The 15579-nt window shown below is 39.7% G+C and overlaps 1 protein-coding gene across 2 annotated transcripts in view; it reads left to right on the top strand.

Moving 5' to 3' along the window:
- Positions 1–13042, top strand: part of gde1.L (glycerophosphodiester phosphodiesterase 1 L homeolog) — a 28624-nt gene extending 15582 nt beyond the window's left edge. The window contains exon 6 of one of the 2 annotated variants that reach the window (XM_018234552.2): positions 10676–13042. In XM_018234552.2, the coding sequence (XP_018090041.1) occupies positions 10676–10703 (28 nt within the window). In that variant the 3' untranslated portion in view covers positions 10704–13042. Of the gene's footprint in view, positions 1–5110; positions 5497–10675 lie in introns of those variants that run through there. The other variant, NM_001095204.1, reaches the window with a different exon arrangement.
- Positions 13043–15579: the final 2537 nt, after the last annotated feature.

The following is a 15579-nucleotide window of genomic DNA, read 5'->3' as shown; positions in this document are numbered from 1 at the left end:
TACCTGTGCCACAAGTTGGGAAATGAAGTAGCTGATAATGTGTTAAGATATGCCTACTTTACATTTGCTTTAGAGCAGTGGTTTACAAACTGTAGGACTGCCTTCCATAGAGGGGGAATCGAACCTTTGGACTCCAATTGAAATCCAACTTGGGTGAGAGTTAGTGGAATACCTATTTACTAGATAGTTGTAAAAGCCTAGACTGAAGGTCATTTAGAGTGAGATTTGGACAGAACATTTACTGGCAGCCCTAAATACTTTTTGAATTGTCATTGAATGCCCGATGCAGCAATTAATTCAGTTATTTAAAGGGCGGCTTCCTTTAAAAGGGGGTCAAACAAAAACCCCTGTTATACAGGCATGGTGGCTTTTATTCCCAGGGCAATTCCATTTATTTTCTATTTGTATACCAGTAAAACAGTTAATTTCCCCTTTGCCTCTTTGTATTATAACTCATTCTTCCTTACATTTTACCCCACTCTGTATAATTTAAGAGTTTGTCCGAACTGAGGCCAAGGTTTACATTTTCTGAATTATTTAAAATAATTACTTTGCCTAAATAAAAGATTGCTTATTACGATTTTTATGAAAGTTAGTAATAAAAACATATTCAGTGTTAAGAGCATATTTATCAAAGGGAAACAGGCACTTTGCTACAATTTAATTCAGAGTTGCGAAAGGAAACCAGCGCTAATCCAGCATGAGGTATAGACAACAAGAGAATAATTCTCATATAGTGTAGTATTTTTGTATAAATGTAATACACCACTTTGTGAAATTGGAGTAATATAATAGTGCCCTTTATAAATTATACTGTTTGCCGTGCCACTTGTAAAAATTCACACAGTGAAGTGAATCTTATGTGAGGGTACTCACGAACGTTTAAACGAGGTTTTGGCGTTTAGAAAGATAGTATAACAGTCCTTCTCTCACTGCTCTCCAGATTCTGTAGCTTTAAAACAATGCGCTGACATAGTGTAAAATCATCACTTTTTTAATCTCAAAATAGCATTAAAAACACACTCACAATGTGGATGTTAAAATATTCGCATAAAACAAAGTCACCACTTCGCCGTCTGTTGGAGTCACTAGGCAGCCAATGTAGATGGAATAGCCGGCGTCTCGGCCGCCTCGTGTGTCCCAGTGCGCTTGTGGATGACGTCACTGCCCGACGCGTTTCGTCTGCTGACTTCCTCAAGGGCTTCAAAGTTGTCATTGCGCATGTCACCTTATGAAGGAACGGCGGATCCGGTCGCGTGTTCCTCCCTTCCGCTTCCTTCATTCTATTCGTTTACATGTTGCTATAGTAACATCTACCCAGCTCGGAGTCATCTCTACGTAGCAACAATGTCTAACAAATTACTTCCATCATAGAGGGAGGATTTCAGCTACGCTCACTGATGGATCAGTAAATCTCTATGTCCAAAAAACTTTGCACCCACTTTTCCATAAACATTTTTACATAACATAAACAGCATATATATAACTTTAGGACATTTGGACCATTTCATTAACATACTACTCCTTATTCAACTTACATTATAAAAAAGCTCTCAGATTAATGTCTACATTAAGTCCTTTGGGTGTAAAGGTTTCTAGGCTATAAATCCAGCGGCTTTCGCACTGTAGGGTAGTTTTTACTAGCAGTAGAAGTACTAAAAAATGATGAGACTATAGTTATTAAAGCTGCAGACAAGGGAGGAGGGACAGTAATTATGGATAGAGAGAAATATATACAAATGTGCCAAAGTCTATTAGAAGATCAGGAAACTTATAAAATCTTAGAAAGAAATCCCATAGAGACATTCAGTTCAAAATTGGAAAATTTAGTGAATGAAGCTAATGCTATTGGTATCCTCAATGACACAGAATGGAAATATTTAAAAATCCAGCATCCAGTGTTGCCCGTATTATATTGTTTACCGAAAATCCACAAAGATTTGGCTAACCCTCCAGGGAGACCAATTATATCAGGAATAAATTCACCAACAAGTAATCTGTCACAATATATTGACAGAATGCTACAAAAATATGTTATATCCTTACCTACATATTTGAAAGACTCTACTGAGGTTATACGTACATTACAAAGTCTGGAATGGATGCCAGACATGTTGCTGGCAACACTGGATGTCAAATCTCTCTACACTTCAATCAGACATAACCAGGGACTTAAAGCTACAGCGCATTTTTTAGGGAAAGATGAACTAATTCCACCCCTCCAGAAGGAGTTCATTCTAAAAGGAATTGAGTTCATTCTGGAACACAATTTCTTTTGGTTTCAGGACAGGTACTATCTGCAGACATGTGGGACAGCCATGGGAACGAGGTTCGCGCCCAGTTATGCAAATTTGCACATGGGGTATTGGGAGGAATGTCATATCCTCCCATACCTAGAACTGGGGGCTAACCTTGTCCTATGGCGTCGCTACATAGATGACATAGTGCTTGTCTGGAGGGGTTCGGAAAGCTCATTATGTGATTATGTGGCCTCTCTAAATCAAAATGATCTGAATATAGATCTATCACTTACCTATAGTCATGAAAAAATCAATTTTTTAGATTTAGAGATATACTCAAAAGACACACAACTGCACTTTAAGACCTTTTTTAAAGAGGTAGATGCGAATAATTATGTACTACCATACAGTAACCACCACCCACAATGGGTAAAAAGTATCCCCTACAGCCAAATGTGCAGGATAAAAAAGAACTGTAGTGAAGATAAAGTGCTGGAGGAGCAACTAGACCAGATGAGCAACAAATTTCGTGAAAGAGGATATAAAGAAAAAATTTTAAAAGAATCCAGAGAAAAGGTGGACAAATAATAAGAACTGACCTATTGACAAGAAAAGAAAAGGAAATTAAAGGGGAGACAAAACAAGAGATAGTATTCTCAACCACATATAATCCATTGGCTAAAGGTATTGGTAAAATTATTAAAAAACACTGGGGAGTACTACAATGTGATACAGAATTGCAGAAAATTATCCCAGACAAACCCAAAGTTGTATTTAAGAGAGCGAACAATTTGAAACAAATTTTAACCAACAATCATTGTACCACAAAAGGGCAAACAAAAACTCACAAGGGACACACATGGGCTGGATTCTACCCATGTTCCTTGTGTACGGCCTGTAGATATGGGAAAAAAAAGAAAAAATTTATCTCAGAAGTAAACAAAAGGGAATTTGAAATAAAACAGAGCATCAGATGCACAACAAAAAATGTGATCTATTGCTTACAATGCTCATGTGGACTACAATATGTGGGGAAAACAAATAGGAAATTGAGGGACAGGATTAGGGAACATGTTAATAACATCAAGAAAGGTAATGAGAAACATAGTGTCTCCAAACACTTCAAAGATGCTCATGGAATGAATCCTGCCTGTCTACAATACTGGGGGGTGGAAGAAGTGAAGAATAGATGGAGAGGGGGAGATTTGGTAAAAACTACCCTACAGTGCGAAAGCCGCTGGATTTATAGCCTAGAAACCTTTACACCCAAAGGACTTAATGTAGACATTAATCTGAGAGCTTTTTTATAATGTAAGTTGAATAAGGAGTAGTATGTTAATGAAATGGTCCAAATGTCCTAAAGTTATATATATGCTGTTTATGTTATGTAAAAATGTTTATGGAAAAGTGGGTGCAAAGTTTTTTGGACATAGAGATTTACTGATCCATCAGTGAGCGTAGCTGAAATCCTCCCTCTATGATGGAAGTAATTTGTTAGACATTGTTGCTACGTAGAGATGACTCCGAGCTGGGTAGATGTTACTATAGCAACATGTAAACGAATAGAATGAAGGAAGCGGAAGGGAGGAACACGCGACCGGATCCGCCGTTCCTTCATAAGGTGACATGCGCAATGACAACTTTGAAGCCCTTGAGGAAGTCAGCAGACGAAACGCGTCGGGCAGTGACGTCATCCACAAGCGCACTGGGACACACGAGGCGGCCGAGACGCCGGCTATTCCATCTACATTGGCTGCCTAGTGACTCCAACAGACGGCGAAGTGGTGACTTTGTTTTATGCGAATATTTTAACATCCACATTGTGAGTGTGTTTTTAATGCTATTTTGAGATTAAAAAAGTGATGATTTTACACTATGTCAGCGCATTGTTTTAAAGCTACAGAATCTGGAGAGCAGTGAGAGAAGGACTGTTATACTATCTTTCTAAACGCCAAAACCTCGTTTAAACGTTCGTGAGTACCCTCACATAAGATTCACTTCACTGTGTGAATTTTTACAAGTGGCACGGCAAACAGTATAATTTATAAAGGGCACTATTATATTACTCCAATTTCACAAAGTGGTGTATTACATTTATACAAAAATACTACACTATATGAGAATTATTCTCTTGTTGTCTATACCTCATGCTGGATTAGCGCTGGTTTCCTTTCGCAACTCTGAATTGGATTCTATACAAGTCTGAGGGAGAACAGACCCCTTTGGGAACCGGCAGAGGGAGCGGACTACCAAATCCTTTGATATCCTTTTATTACTTTGCTACAATTTACAAGCTGACAACTTCCACAGCTCAATTACACAAGTTCTCTTGCTGCATTCTCCATTCACCCTTTAAAGGGGTTATTCACCTTTGTGTTAACATTTAGCATGATATAGAGAGGCAAGTCGAAGTTGATTTTCATTTTTTATTTGTGGCTTTTGAGTTATTTAGCTTTTTATTCAGCAGCTCTCCAGTTTGCAATTTCAGCCACCTGGTTGCTAATGTTAAAATAACCATAGCAACCATGCACTGATTTGAACAAGAGAATTGAATATGAATAGGAGAGGCCTGAATAGAAAGATGGTAATCAAACCAGCAATAACAATAAATGTGTAGCCTTACAGAGCATTTGTTTTAGATGGAGTCAGTGACCAACATTTAAAAGCTGAAAAGAGTCAGAAGAAGAAGGCAAATAATTCAAAAACTATACAAAATAAAAAAATAAATTGCTTAGAATTGGTCATTCTATAACATACTAAAAGTTAATTTAAACGTGAATCACCCCTTTAATACATATGTACCATGATCTCAAGGACCAATCTTAACCAGAAAGTGTAGGTCTTTATTGAATAATGCTGTTTCCTTGCAGAGAATATGTGGAGCAGTGGAACTCCAAAGGAATTGAAGTTGTAGCCTGGACAATTAACAATGCATCTGAAAAGTTATATTATGAGCAAGTCCTTAACAGTACTTATATCACTGACAGCCTGCTGGAGGATTGTGACCCACATTACTGACTTCCTCACCCCCAAACATTTATCCATTAGGATGTCACATTAACTGGCTGCCCACTAGATAAAAGCTGCTGGAAGGCAAATGCTGTTGTGGACAGAAGTGGCTGCATTTATATGTACTTGGACTAAACTGCCCACCTCACTTACCATTTCTTTCTCGTTTCTTTTTTTGTCATTGAAGGTGAAGTAGAAAAGATGTAAAGTGCAAAAACTGGCTATAAAGTGAATTTTGTGTACTGTACTTATAAAGATGGGTGCTAACTTGTGCCTTATCAGGGATACATTTTTTTGCTGCTGTCATAGTTACATAGGTAATTTGGTTTTAAAACAGACTCTGGGTAGAACTACATGGGCGATTTTCACACGTTCTCGGGGGATACGACACGCTGCGTCAAATGCAGGCGTCAAGTCGGATGCGACGGAAAATAAGGTAAGAAATACAAATATCAGATGGTGCTGCAGCCGCAACTATCCGACATTGCTGTTGCTTACCTTATTTTCCGTCGCATCCGACTTGACACCTGCATTTTGGCGCATCGTGTCGGATCCCCCTAAAATGCGTGGAAATCGTCCATGTAGTTTTACCCTCTATTAAGTTCAATATATATATATACTGTCGGTTCAGTGGACGCACTCCTTCCGGATTTGTTTCAATCGATGTTGGTGCGTTGGTCAAAGTGTAATACAATTCAGTAAGCAGGACCCGCACTCGTTCAAATTCAGTGAAATAAAAGTGTCTTTATTCACAGGTTCATTTTCCAACGTTTCGGTCCTCATCCTTGAAAAAGGTCCCAGTGAGGACTGAAACGTTGGAAAATTAACCTGTGAATAAAGACACTTTTATTTCACTGAATTTGAACGAGTGCGGGTCCTGCTTACTGAATTATATATATATATATATATATATATATATATATATATATATATATATATATATATATATATATATGTCAAATACAAGAGTCCTCTGCACTCAACCCATTATCAATATATTTAAGACAGCGACATTCCCAGCTATAGTCAGGTGATCCCACTGGTGTCTAATAAAAGGGCAGCCAAGTATGGAGGTTTACTTTGAAAGCAGCAAGTTAAGTTGCAGGTAAAACCAAGTCCCTTTGTAAAATGTATAATGAAGCAACAGAATTCTTAATGAATCAGATAAAATTGAGCATAGGACTGGCCAGATATGGGATGACTTTGACGTAGTTGGCCAGCTTAAATATATTGCAATATATGGACAAACAATCCCTGTTTTGTTTAAAGGGTAAGGCATTTTTTAGTAGCAGTATGCACAAAATGTCGCTGTCTTAAATATATTGATAATGGGTTGAGTGCAGAGGACTCTTGGATTTGACTATATGTATTTTGTGGTCACAGCCTCATTGCACCCCCGCCTAATGGTTTTAAAAAATAGTGGTGAGCACAACTTTCCCTTGTTTATATATGTTTATATATATATATATATATATATATATATATATATATATATATATATATATATATATATATATATATATATATATATATATATATATATATATATATAAATCCCATACAACTGGTGCACTCTAAACTGTCCTCAAATGCCTGGGTGCCGGTCAACACATTAGTATAACAGAAACAGAAAACAAACAAACCGCACACCAAGGACTTCGTGTCTCAAAAACCAAGTGAAAGTTTATTCTTGCTCAACGTTTCTGCGCTCCAACTGAGTCCGTCTTCGGGAGGGTGAATAATACACACACAACAGTGAATCACATTTAAAGAGTAAATTAGGCCTCAAACAGCATGAGGATGATGTCATCAACAAGTGCCAGACAACTCAGCACAATTGCTGAACTATCACTGGGTGCCATTATGTAAAAGTGCATAAATAAGGATCTGTAAAAGTGATATGTATAACTGTGCACAAAAACAAAGTCAATACATATAGGGTGTTATTTCAGTGTTTGCTGCGTGCCCGTGTCATTAAAATAATGCCAATAGTGAACACGACTCTGATACAAGGCTGTGGATGAGGTCCCCAATCCACTCCCCCCATTTGGAGAGAGTGCGTTTATAAGCTCAATATCGCCCCTTTGCTGGCAGTGGCAAAGCAATTATGAACCACCAAGGATCAAACTAATTGCCCATCAAACTCTTACTTGCCTTACCGTGCAGCTCATCTACCCGTGTACACCATCAGAGGAGTTCCTCCCTTGTTGCCATGGTGACAACGACGCTTAGTTCCCCCGTCTCAGTCTGGGGCTATGCATGTGTTGGCTGTGCGCGCATTGTGCCGGCCGCTCATATCGCTTACTCCCATTGGCCACCCCCTGTCATAGGTATGTACCAAGACTCAGTCCAGTACCACCACCTACCTTGAGTGGGGTGGAGACTTACCCTGTTACAGTAGGCGTGTACCCAGACACAGTCTAGTACCACCACCTGCCCGGGGTATGTCATGCCCTCCTAGGCCATCGTACATCTGTTTCGCCCTACTTGTGCGCCCCTCTGTGATGTCACGTTCCGGTAGTTGCACGCTGGGCAATAAAGAAATTGCTCATACTGATCCTGATAGTGATGCCATGCCATTCTGCCAAGGGGTCCGATATAATCAGTAGTCACCACTTTCTCCTCTGGGGTGCTTGCCCGTCTAGAGTATAGTGAACAAAATAAGCACAAAGGGTTAAAAACAAACACACAGCTGCACGTCATTTAACTCAAAATTGTTTGGACGCTGATCTATATATTTGAAACCCAGATCAAGCTATCCAACTGTGGCACCGGCAGAACAACAAGACATTAAAGAAATGAGTATACTTTCAATCACCAGTTCCTGGAAAAGGGGTTAGGTTATGATCTCCCCTGGACATTAACAAGTACATAGCACTTAGGGTAAGTCCCTCCCCATAGTCATGGTGCCCCTAGTAGAAAGGAGACATTGGAAGTGTCTCATTTAGCCCATTTGGGGCAAGGGCATCCAATTTGTAAATCCAGCCCGATTCTCTCCTTCTGAGCATGAAATCCCTGTTGCCCCCTCTCCTGAGGGGGTACATGGTCTATCATCATGTGACGGAATTGGGGTACAGTGTGTTTGGCCTGTAACCAATGCCTCGCCACCGGTTGGTCTGCTACACCCGAGGAAAGGGCACTTCTAATGGCGCTCCTGTGATTGTTCATTCTTTCTCTATATGTGGTGGCAGCCTTCCCCACGTAATAGAGACCACAGGGGCACCAGGCCATATAGACAACATGGTCAGATGTGCACGTAACTCTGTGTCTGATCTGGAATTTTTTGCCCGTCCTCGGGTGTGTGAAGAAAGAGCCCTGTAGCATCCCACTGCATGTGAGGCAACCAGAACATTTAAAGCAGCCATTCTTTAAGGGGATATTCAGCAAGGTGGTCACCCTCCTTGGGGATTCTATGATGTCCTTCACCACTAATATGTCACCAAGGTTCCTTGCCCTCCTATAAGTCATCATCGGTTTCTCAATCTTAGAAAAAGGTAAATTAGAATCAGCCCTGATAATCTCCCATCTTTTGGAAATCGCATTCTTCAGTATTACACTCAAATCTGTCCACTCTGTGCTGGAGGAGTTCTCTGTTCTTTAGCAGCTGGTTTGAGCAGAGTATACTGGGATAAAAGCCTTGCCCTCTCCAGTTGTTCAGTCACCAATGCCTCAGAGTAGCCCCTGGCGGTGAACTGTGCTGCTAGGTTGGAGAGTTGCAGTTCCGCCGTCATCCTGTCTGAGTTATTACGGATCACTCGCAGAAATTGTGAGTACAGGCCCCCTCGGGACATGTGAGGGGGGTGGTGGGAGTGAGCTTGGATCAGGCTATTTTTGTCTGTGGGTTTTTTGAATAGGGTAGTCCCTAATTTATCACCTACCCTAAAGATAGTCACATCCAGGTAGTTGACCTCCTGTTTGTCATATGTCAAGGTCAACCTAATGGGAGAGTCCAACCCATTCAACGTGTCATGGAACTCTAAAATATCCTTTTCTGTCCCCGTCCAAATAAACAGAAGATCATCTATGTACCGTTTGTATAGGGCAATATTCCCAGCACCCAATGGTATTAAATATTCTCTCTCATATTGCTCCATGAAGATATTAGCAAATGATGGAGCAACATTTGACCCCATCGCTGTCCCGGACACTTGCAGGAAATAATCATCTGCAAACATAAAGTAGTTATGAGAGAGTATCAAATCCAAAAGAGATATCAAAAATTCAATAGGTGGAGGGCCCTTTTGGAAACGAAGCAAAGCATCCCTGCAGGCTGAAATCCCTTTAGCATGGGGAATGACTGTATATAGACTTGAAACATCCATTGTTGCAAGGATACAGTCTGTAGTTAATGTTACCTCCCTCAAAATGGTCAAAAGGTGCGTCGTGTCCCTAACATACGAGTCCATGCCATGTACTATCGGTTGTAGGAAATGATAAATGTAAATGGCCACCGGTTGGTATAGAGAGTCTGTGGCAGAAATGATTGGTCGTCCAGGTGGTGCCGTCAAGGATTTGTGTATCTTAGGTAGTGTATACAGAAATGGTGTCTTAGGAAAATCAGTAGTGAGAAACTGACTAGTACTTATATCCACCCACCCTGCCATTAGAGCTACCCTGATTTGTGCCTCTAGCTGTGCTGTGTTGCTATCCGATAATTGCTTAGCAACCTCCATCATGTAATAGCATTTATCAAGGAGGACAATGGCGCCCCCTTTGTCCGCCTGTCTTATTACAATGTCTTTATCTCCTTTCAGGGTTTTGATGGGTTTCGATATCACTTTTACAGATACTTATTTATGCACTATTACATTATGGCACCCAGTGATAGTTCAGCAATTGCGCTGTCTGGCACTTGTTGATGACATCATCCTCATGCTGTTTGAGGCCTAATTTACTCTTTAAATGTGATTCACTGTTGTGTGTGTATTCACCCTCCCGAAGACGGCCTCAGTTGGAGCGCAGAAACGTTGAGCAAGAATAAACTTTCACTTGGTTTTTGAGACACGAAGTCCTTGGAGTGCCGTTTGTTTGTTTTATATATATATATATATATATATATATATATATATATATATATATATATATATATATATATATATATATATATATATATATATATAAAAGAGAGAGATAGATGTTCAGCCCTAAACACACAAGGATAACAAATATAATGTATGCTGAAAATACATTCTGCCAACCCTTTTAATTAAATAAAAATCCATATTTTCTTCATTATAAAGCAGCAATATTTTAGTGTTTTGCTTTCACTCTTAGTAATGCCCCTGAAATTAGCAATCAGTTTGTTAAACTAGAGGTAATGAGCTTTTGTATAAACAATTTATGACTGATTTGGATTACAGATAAGCAAAAGTCTATTAAGTAGGGGGTTTATTTGTGCATTTGTAATCTAATTAACTACCTCATAGGAACCAGGAAGTTAGAAGAATGGAGTAGCTTCAAAAAGTATGTCCAGAGCAAGCCCTATTCATTATGTTGAACAAGAGAATCGATTGCATCTTAGGGCAGTGGAACATGGAAACAAGGTACCTTTACATTGCAGCACACGGAAATCACCTCTCTGATTGTGTATTTGTGAGAAACTACAAAAGGAAGCATTTTTACATGATTACGCAATTGAAGAGATTGAGACTACAACCTCACTTGAGCTATGGTCAGATGTGACTCAAGCTCCTCAATTTTTCCAGTTGAGGCTTGTCCTGTCACTTGTGGAACACTGCGTTTCCCTATGCTGTACCAGAACACAAAAATACGTTGCTGCATAAAGCCTGATATACTAAACACATAGGCAGGCAAGGAAAGGAATGTTATTGCCATTAGCCCTTATCACTTGAAAAATCTGTGTAATGTCATACAGACAGCAACTTATTGAAAACTAGCTACTAGCTGAGAACATGGAAATATCTGTTATCCAACATTAGTCCTTCTCTAAGCCTTTCATTTCTATTAAAGGGGACTGTAATACCCTGTTTGTTATGAATACATGTAAAGCACTGCAAAACTTGCTGGCACAATATAAATAATTGATGATGATAGTGATGAAAACTATAATCACCCAAACTGTATTGCATGCTTTATAATCTTTTGCACACATAGCTTAACTACATTTTTCTTTTTTGGATGTAAATGGTTTATGAATGTGCTTCCTTAACCAAGCTTTATATTCCTCGTGCAAACAACCCAGTCTGCTCTTTGTCATTAGTGCATGTAACTTGCTGGCTCATGCTTGTATCATCTGTTAGTGACTCAAGGCATGTGTGCAATTTGTACTTTTGGGATGTGTACTTAAATGGTGCTTATACAGGTATAACCTGGGCTGTTGCCCATTTTATTTATTTTGACTGCATTGTGAGATGGTCAAGTGAAGTGATACAGCTACTGCATGGTCAGTGCCTACTAGCAGCTCAGACCCAGATATAATGTCAGTAGGTAGTGCTTGCTAGCAGCTCAGCCCCAGATATAATGTCCATAGATAGTGCCTACTAGCAGCTCAGCCCCAGATATAATGTCCATAGATAGTGCCTACTAGCAGCTCAGCCCCAGATATAATGTCCATAGATAGTGCCTACTAGCAGCTCAGCCCCAGATATAATGTCAGTAGTTAGTGCTTACTAGCAGCTCAGCCCAGATATAATGTCAGTAGTTAGTGCTTACTAGCAGCTCAGCCCAGATATAATGTCAGTAGGTAGTGCTTACTAGCAGCTCAGCCCCAGATATAATTTCAGTAGGTAGTGCTTACTAGCACCTCAGCCCTAGATATAATGTCCGTAGGTAGTGCCTACTAGCAGCTCAGCCCCAAATATAATGTCCGTAGGTAGTGCCTACTAGTAGCTCAGCCCCAGATATAATGTCCGTAGGTGGTGCCTACTAGCAGCTCAGCCCCAGATATAATGTCCGTAGGTAGTGCCTACTAGCAGCTCAGCCCCAGATATAATGTCCGTAGGTGGTGCCTACTAGCAGCTCAGCCCCAGATATAATGTGCGTAGGTAGTGCCTACTAGCAGCTCAGCCCCAGATATAATGTCTGTAGGTAGGGCCTACTAGCAGCTCAGCCCCAGATATAATGTCCGTAGGTAGTGCCTACTAGCAGCTCAGCCCCAGATATAATGTGCGTAGGTAGTGCCTACTAGCAGCTCAGCCCCAGATATAATGTCCGTAGGTAGTGCCTACTAGCAGCTCAGCCCCAGATATAATGTCCGTAGGTAGTGCCTACTAGCAGCTCAGCCCCAGATATAATGTCCGTAGGTAGTGCCTACTAGCAGCTCAGCCCCAGATATAATGTCCGTAGGTAGTGCCTACTAGCAGCTCAGCACCAGTCCTATTGTAAACCCTTTCTGCAGTATACAAGGGTAAATGTTGGAGGTAAAATCCTGCATCAGGTCAGGTACCCACAGAATACCCACAAAGTGGTTTTGGGCAGAAAGATGCCAGTTCTCTAACCATGTGAGCGGTCCACAGATACCCTGCCTGGGTTGGGCATGGGTCTGCCCAACTGGATTCACTCAGGACTCTAGCTGGAGGTTTATTGGTGCTTCTTATAATCACAGTTATCACACATTACATCAGATCACAAATCTGGAACATGATCCATGTACTGAAAAATATGTTTTACCCTTGATTTAAGATGGAAAAAAAAATGTGAAATTTTAAAGCCTACCACTGCAAATGTTATTTAGTCTGTGTTCGGTTGTTCATCGAAACTTGAATATATTTGCATCTGTCATTCTGATGATATGAATACAATATTAAAATACCAATAAAGATGTTTTTACTTAAGACTTTAACATCTGGGTCAGTGTTTTTGAAGCTTGACTATAAAAAAAAAACAATGTACAGGTGGTGAGAGCATTCCCATCTGTCCCCACCATCTGTCATAAGAAGAGTGATTCCAATTCATTTGAAGGGAACCCATAGTTGTGAAGCTTTCTCTTGCTGGTACTGTAGATGAGCCTTATCCTACTTACCCCTAAGTTCCCTGCAATGCTGCTGGATATACCTGTAAGCTACCAGAATACAGGAGAAGCATTGTACTCAGTCTCCTCATTCTCCCAGCTACAGTTACAAGGGGAGAGTGATCCTACTTTGTTATAACACAAAGAGAAGGTAAATCCCAGCTCTGATTTTTTAGTTAGAAATAGGGCTTTGGGTTGTATTAACATTAATTAGGCCAGGAGCCCCTATTCTTAAAGCGGTTAACTTTTAGTACGATGTAGAATATGATATTCTGAGACAGTTTGCAATTCGATTTCCTTTTTTATTTGTGGTTTTTTTTCAGTTATTTAGTATTTTATTCCGCAGCTCTCCAGTTCCAAATTACCCTAGCAACCATGCATTGCCATGAATAGGAGACTGGAATATGAATAGGAGAGGAATATTAAAAAGTAGCAAAAACAATACATTTGTTGTCTTACAGAGCATTTGTTTTTTAGATGAGGTCAGTGAGCTCCATTTGAAAGCTGGAATGAGGCAGAAGAAGAAGACGCAAATAATTCAAAAACTATAAAAAGAAAAAATTAAAGCCCATTGAAAAGTTGCTTAGAATTAGCAATTCTATAACATATTAACAGTTAAAAAAAAGGGTAAACCACCCCTTTAAGTAAGATTCCATCGTTTTCAGGATTCCACTTCTCATCCTACAATTGCATAATAAATATATATATATACATTTATAGGATGCAGAGAAATGTGTTTCTGTAAAATGTAAAGTTGAAATATACTAGTAGTTACACGGGGTGCATATTGGCCTGTAGATGTCAATGAGTTACAAAGCTCAGCTGAAAACTACTAGTAACCGTAAAACTGACCAGGTTTTGATTAGCCCACGTTCCATAAGAGAGAGAAATGAGACCTGACCTTCATAAATGCACATGAAGATTCCCATTTATATGGCATGTGATGCTTTATCAGGATGGGAAATAATTTCAATACGTTATACTGATATGGCAAGATATTCCTTCACTGAGCAGGCGAGGAGATGTGCAGAAGAAACCAACGTGGGACAGAATTAATTCCCTTCACACACATTAAATTATTACCCAGCGTATGGGCATATGCATGTTCCAATATTCTTTTTGTAAATAACAGTATTTTGTGTATTTAGTTTCAGTATGAATTTGCAAGTTGTTCCTTTGTATGTATCATACTGGCAATTGCTATTTACAGTATGGTCAGCAGAGGTCTGCATTGAGCTTTCCATCATACAGAAACGTATTACAGGTGCAGAAAGTGTGGTGGCATCTAAATCCACACAATATGCCAGTCTCTTAACACAGTTGGTCACTAAGAGTTCACTGTCCTGCCATTTCGAACCAATCTCCTCTTCCTCATCTATTTCCCAAATGTTTGCCATTATATGTCACATTTATCCCTATTCTTTTCATTCTATCTCTCCTTCACTCCCTTTTTTCCTCCATCCATTTCCATTCTCTTTGCCTTCAGTAATTTTTCCCTTTCTGTGTTTCATTCCCTTTTCTTTCCACTACCAATTGTTCTAGCCCCCACAAGATTTTTCATGTCCCACCACATATTTCCTTAGCAACAAGCAACCTTATCAAGGGGTTTATAATTATTGGGGTACAGTGGCTATATCAGGGCCCTCGGACCTAAGGACTCCCATGTACAGAAAATGATCGCCTTCACACAAATAAAACACTTTATTGTAAAAAGGTTGCATCACTATGTAGGGGGATGAAGTACATAGTTACACTCAGAGTAGGGAGTATAAACTAAGTATCATTAGGGACAAAGGGAGCCTTAGATGAGGTATTGTGCTAGGGCCCATGTGATTCTAGTTATGCCCAGATATCTGTATTTGTGATGTAGAGGCAGTTGGATGGTTTGGTGAATGTGGAGACATTGATGTCAAGAACCAACTGGATTTTACCTGTTATCCTGCTGGGCCTGTACAGTGTCAGTTTTGTAGGAATAAATTCACTTAATTCCTTAAATCCATGCGCTGATATTACAGCTGCTGTCATCAAAATAATTATAACTGTAAAGACCTGATTCACAATAAGGCCACATGGTCCCCTATGTGTGGGCCAGATAAATCAACTTCTTCTCCAACTGCATATGCAACACAACAACTCAGTGACAACCACACTGGACTTTCCTTTTCCCCCAGAGTTTAGTATGTAAAAAAACATAGAAGAGAACCTTATAAAAATAAAACAAAGAAATATTCAGTAGCTCTAATATCCAATAGAAAATAAACACCCCAAACCCTGGTTGTTCACCTTTAATTGAACTTTTAGTAAAAGGCAGAGTGATATTCTGAGACAATTTGCAATTCGTTTTTGAGTTATTTAACTTTT

The sequence above is a fragment of the Xenopus laevis genome, chromosome 9_10L (genome assembly GCF_017654675.1).
Source record: "Xenopus laevis strain J_2021 chromosome 9_10L, Xenopus_laevis_v10.1, whole genome shotgun sequence".
NCBI classification, from domain to species: domain Eukaryota; kingdom Metazoa; phylum Chordata; class Amphibia; order Anura; family Pipidae; genus Xenopus; species Xenopus laevis.
Note: the sequence above shows the minus strand (reverse complement) of the source record. Positions and strands in the feature narration are given on the sequence as shown.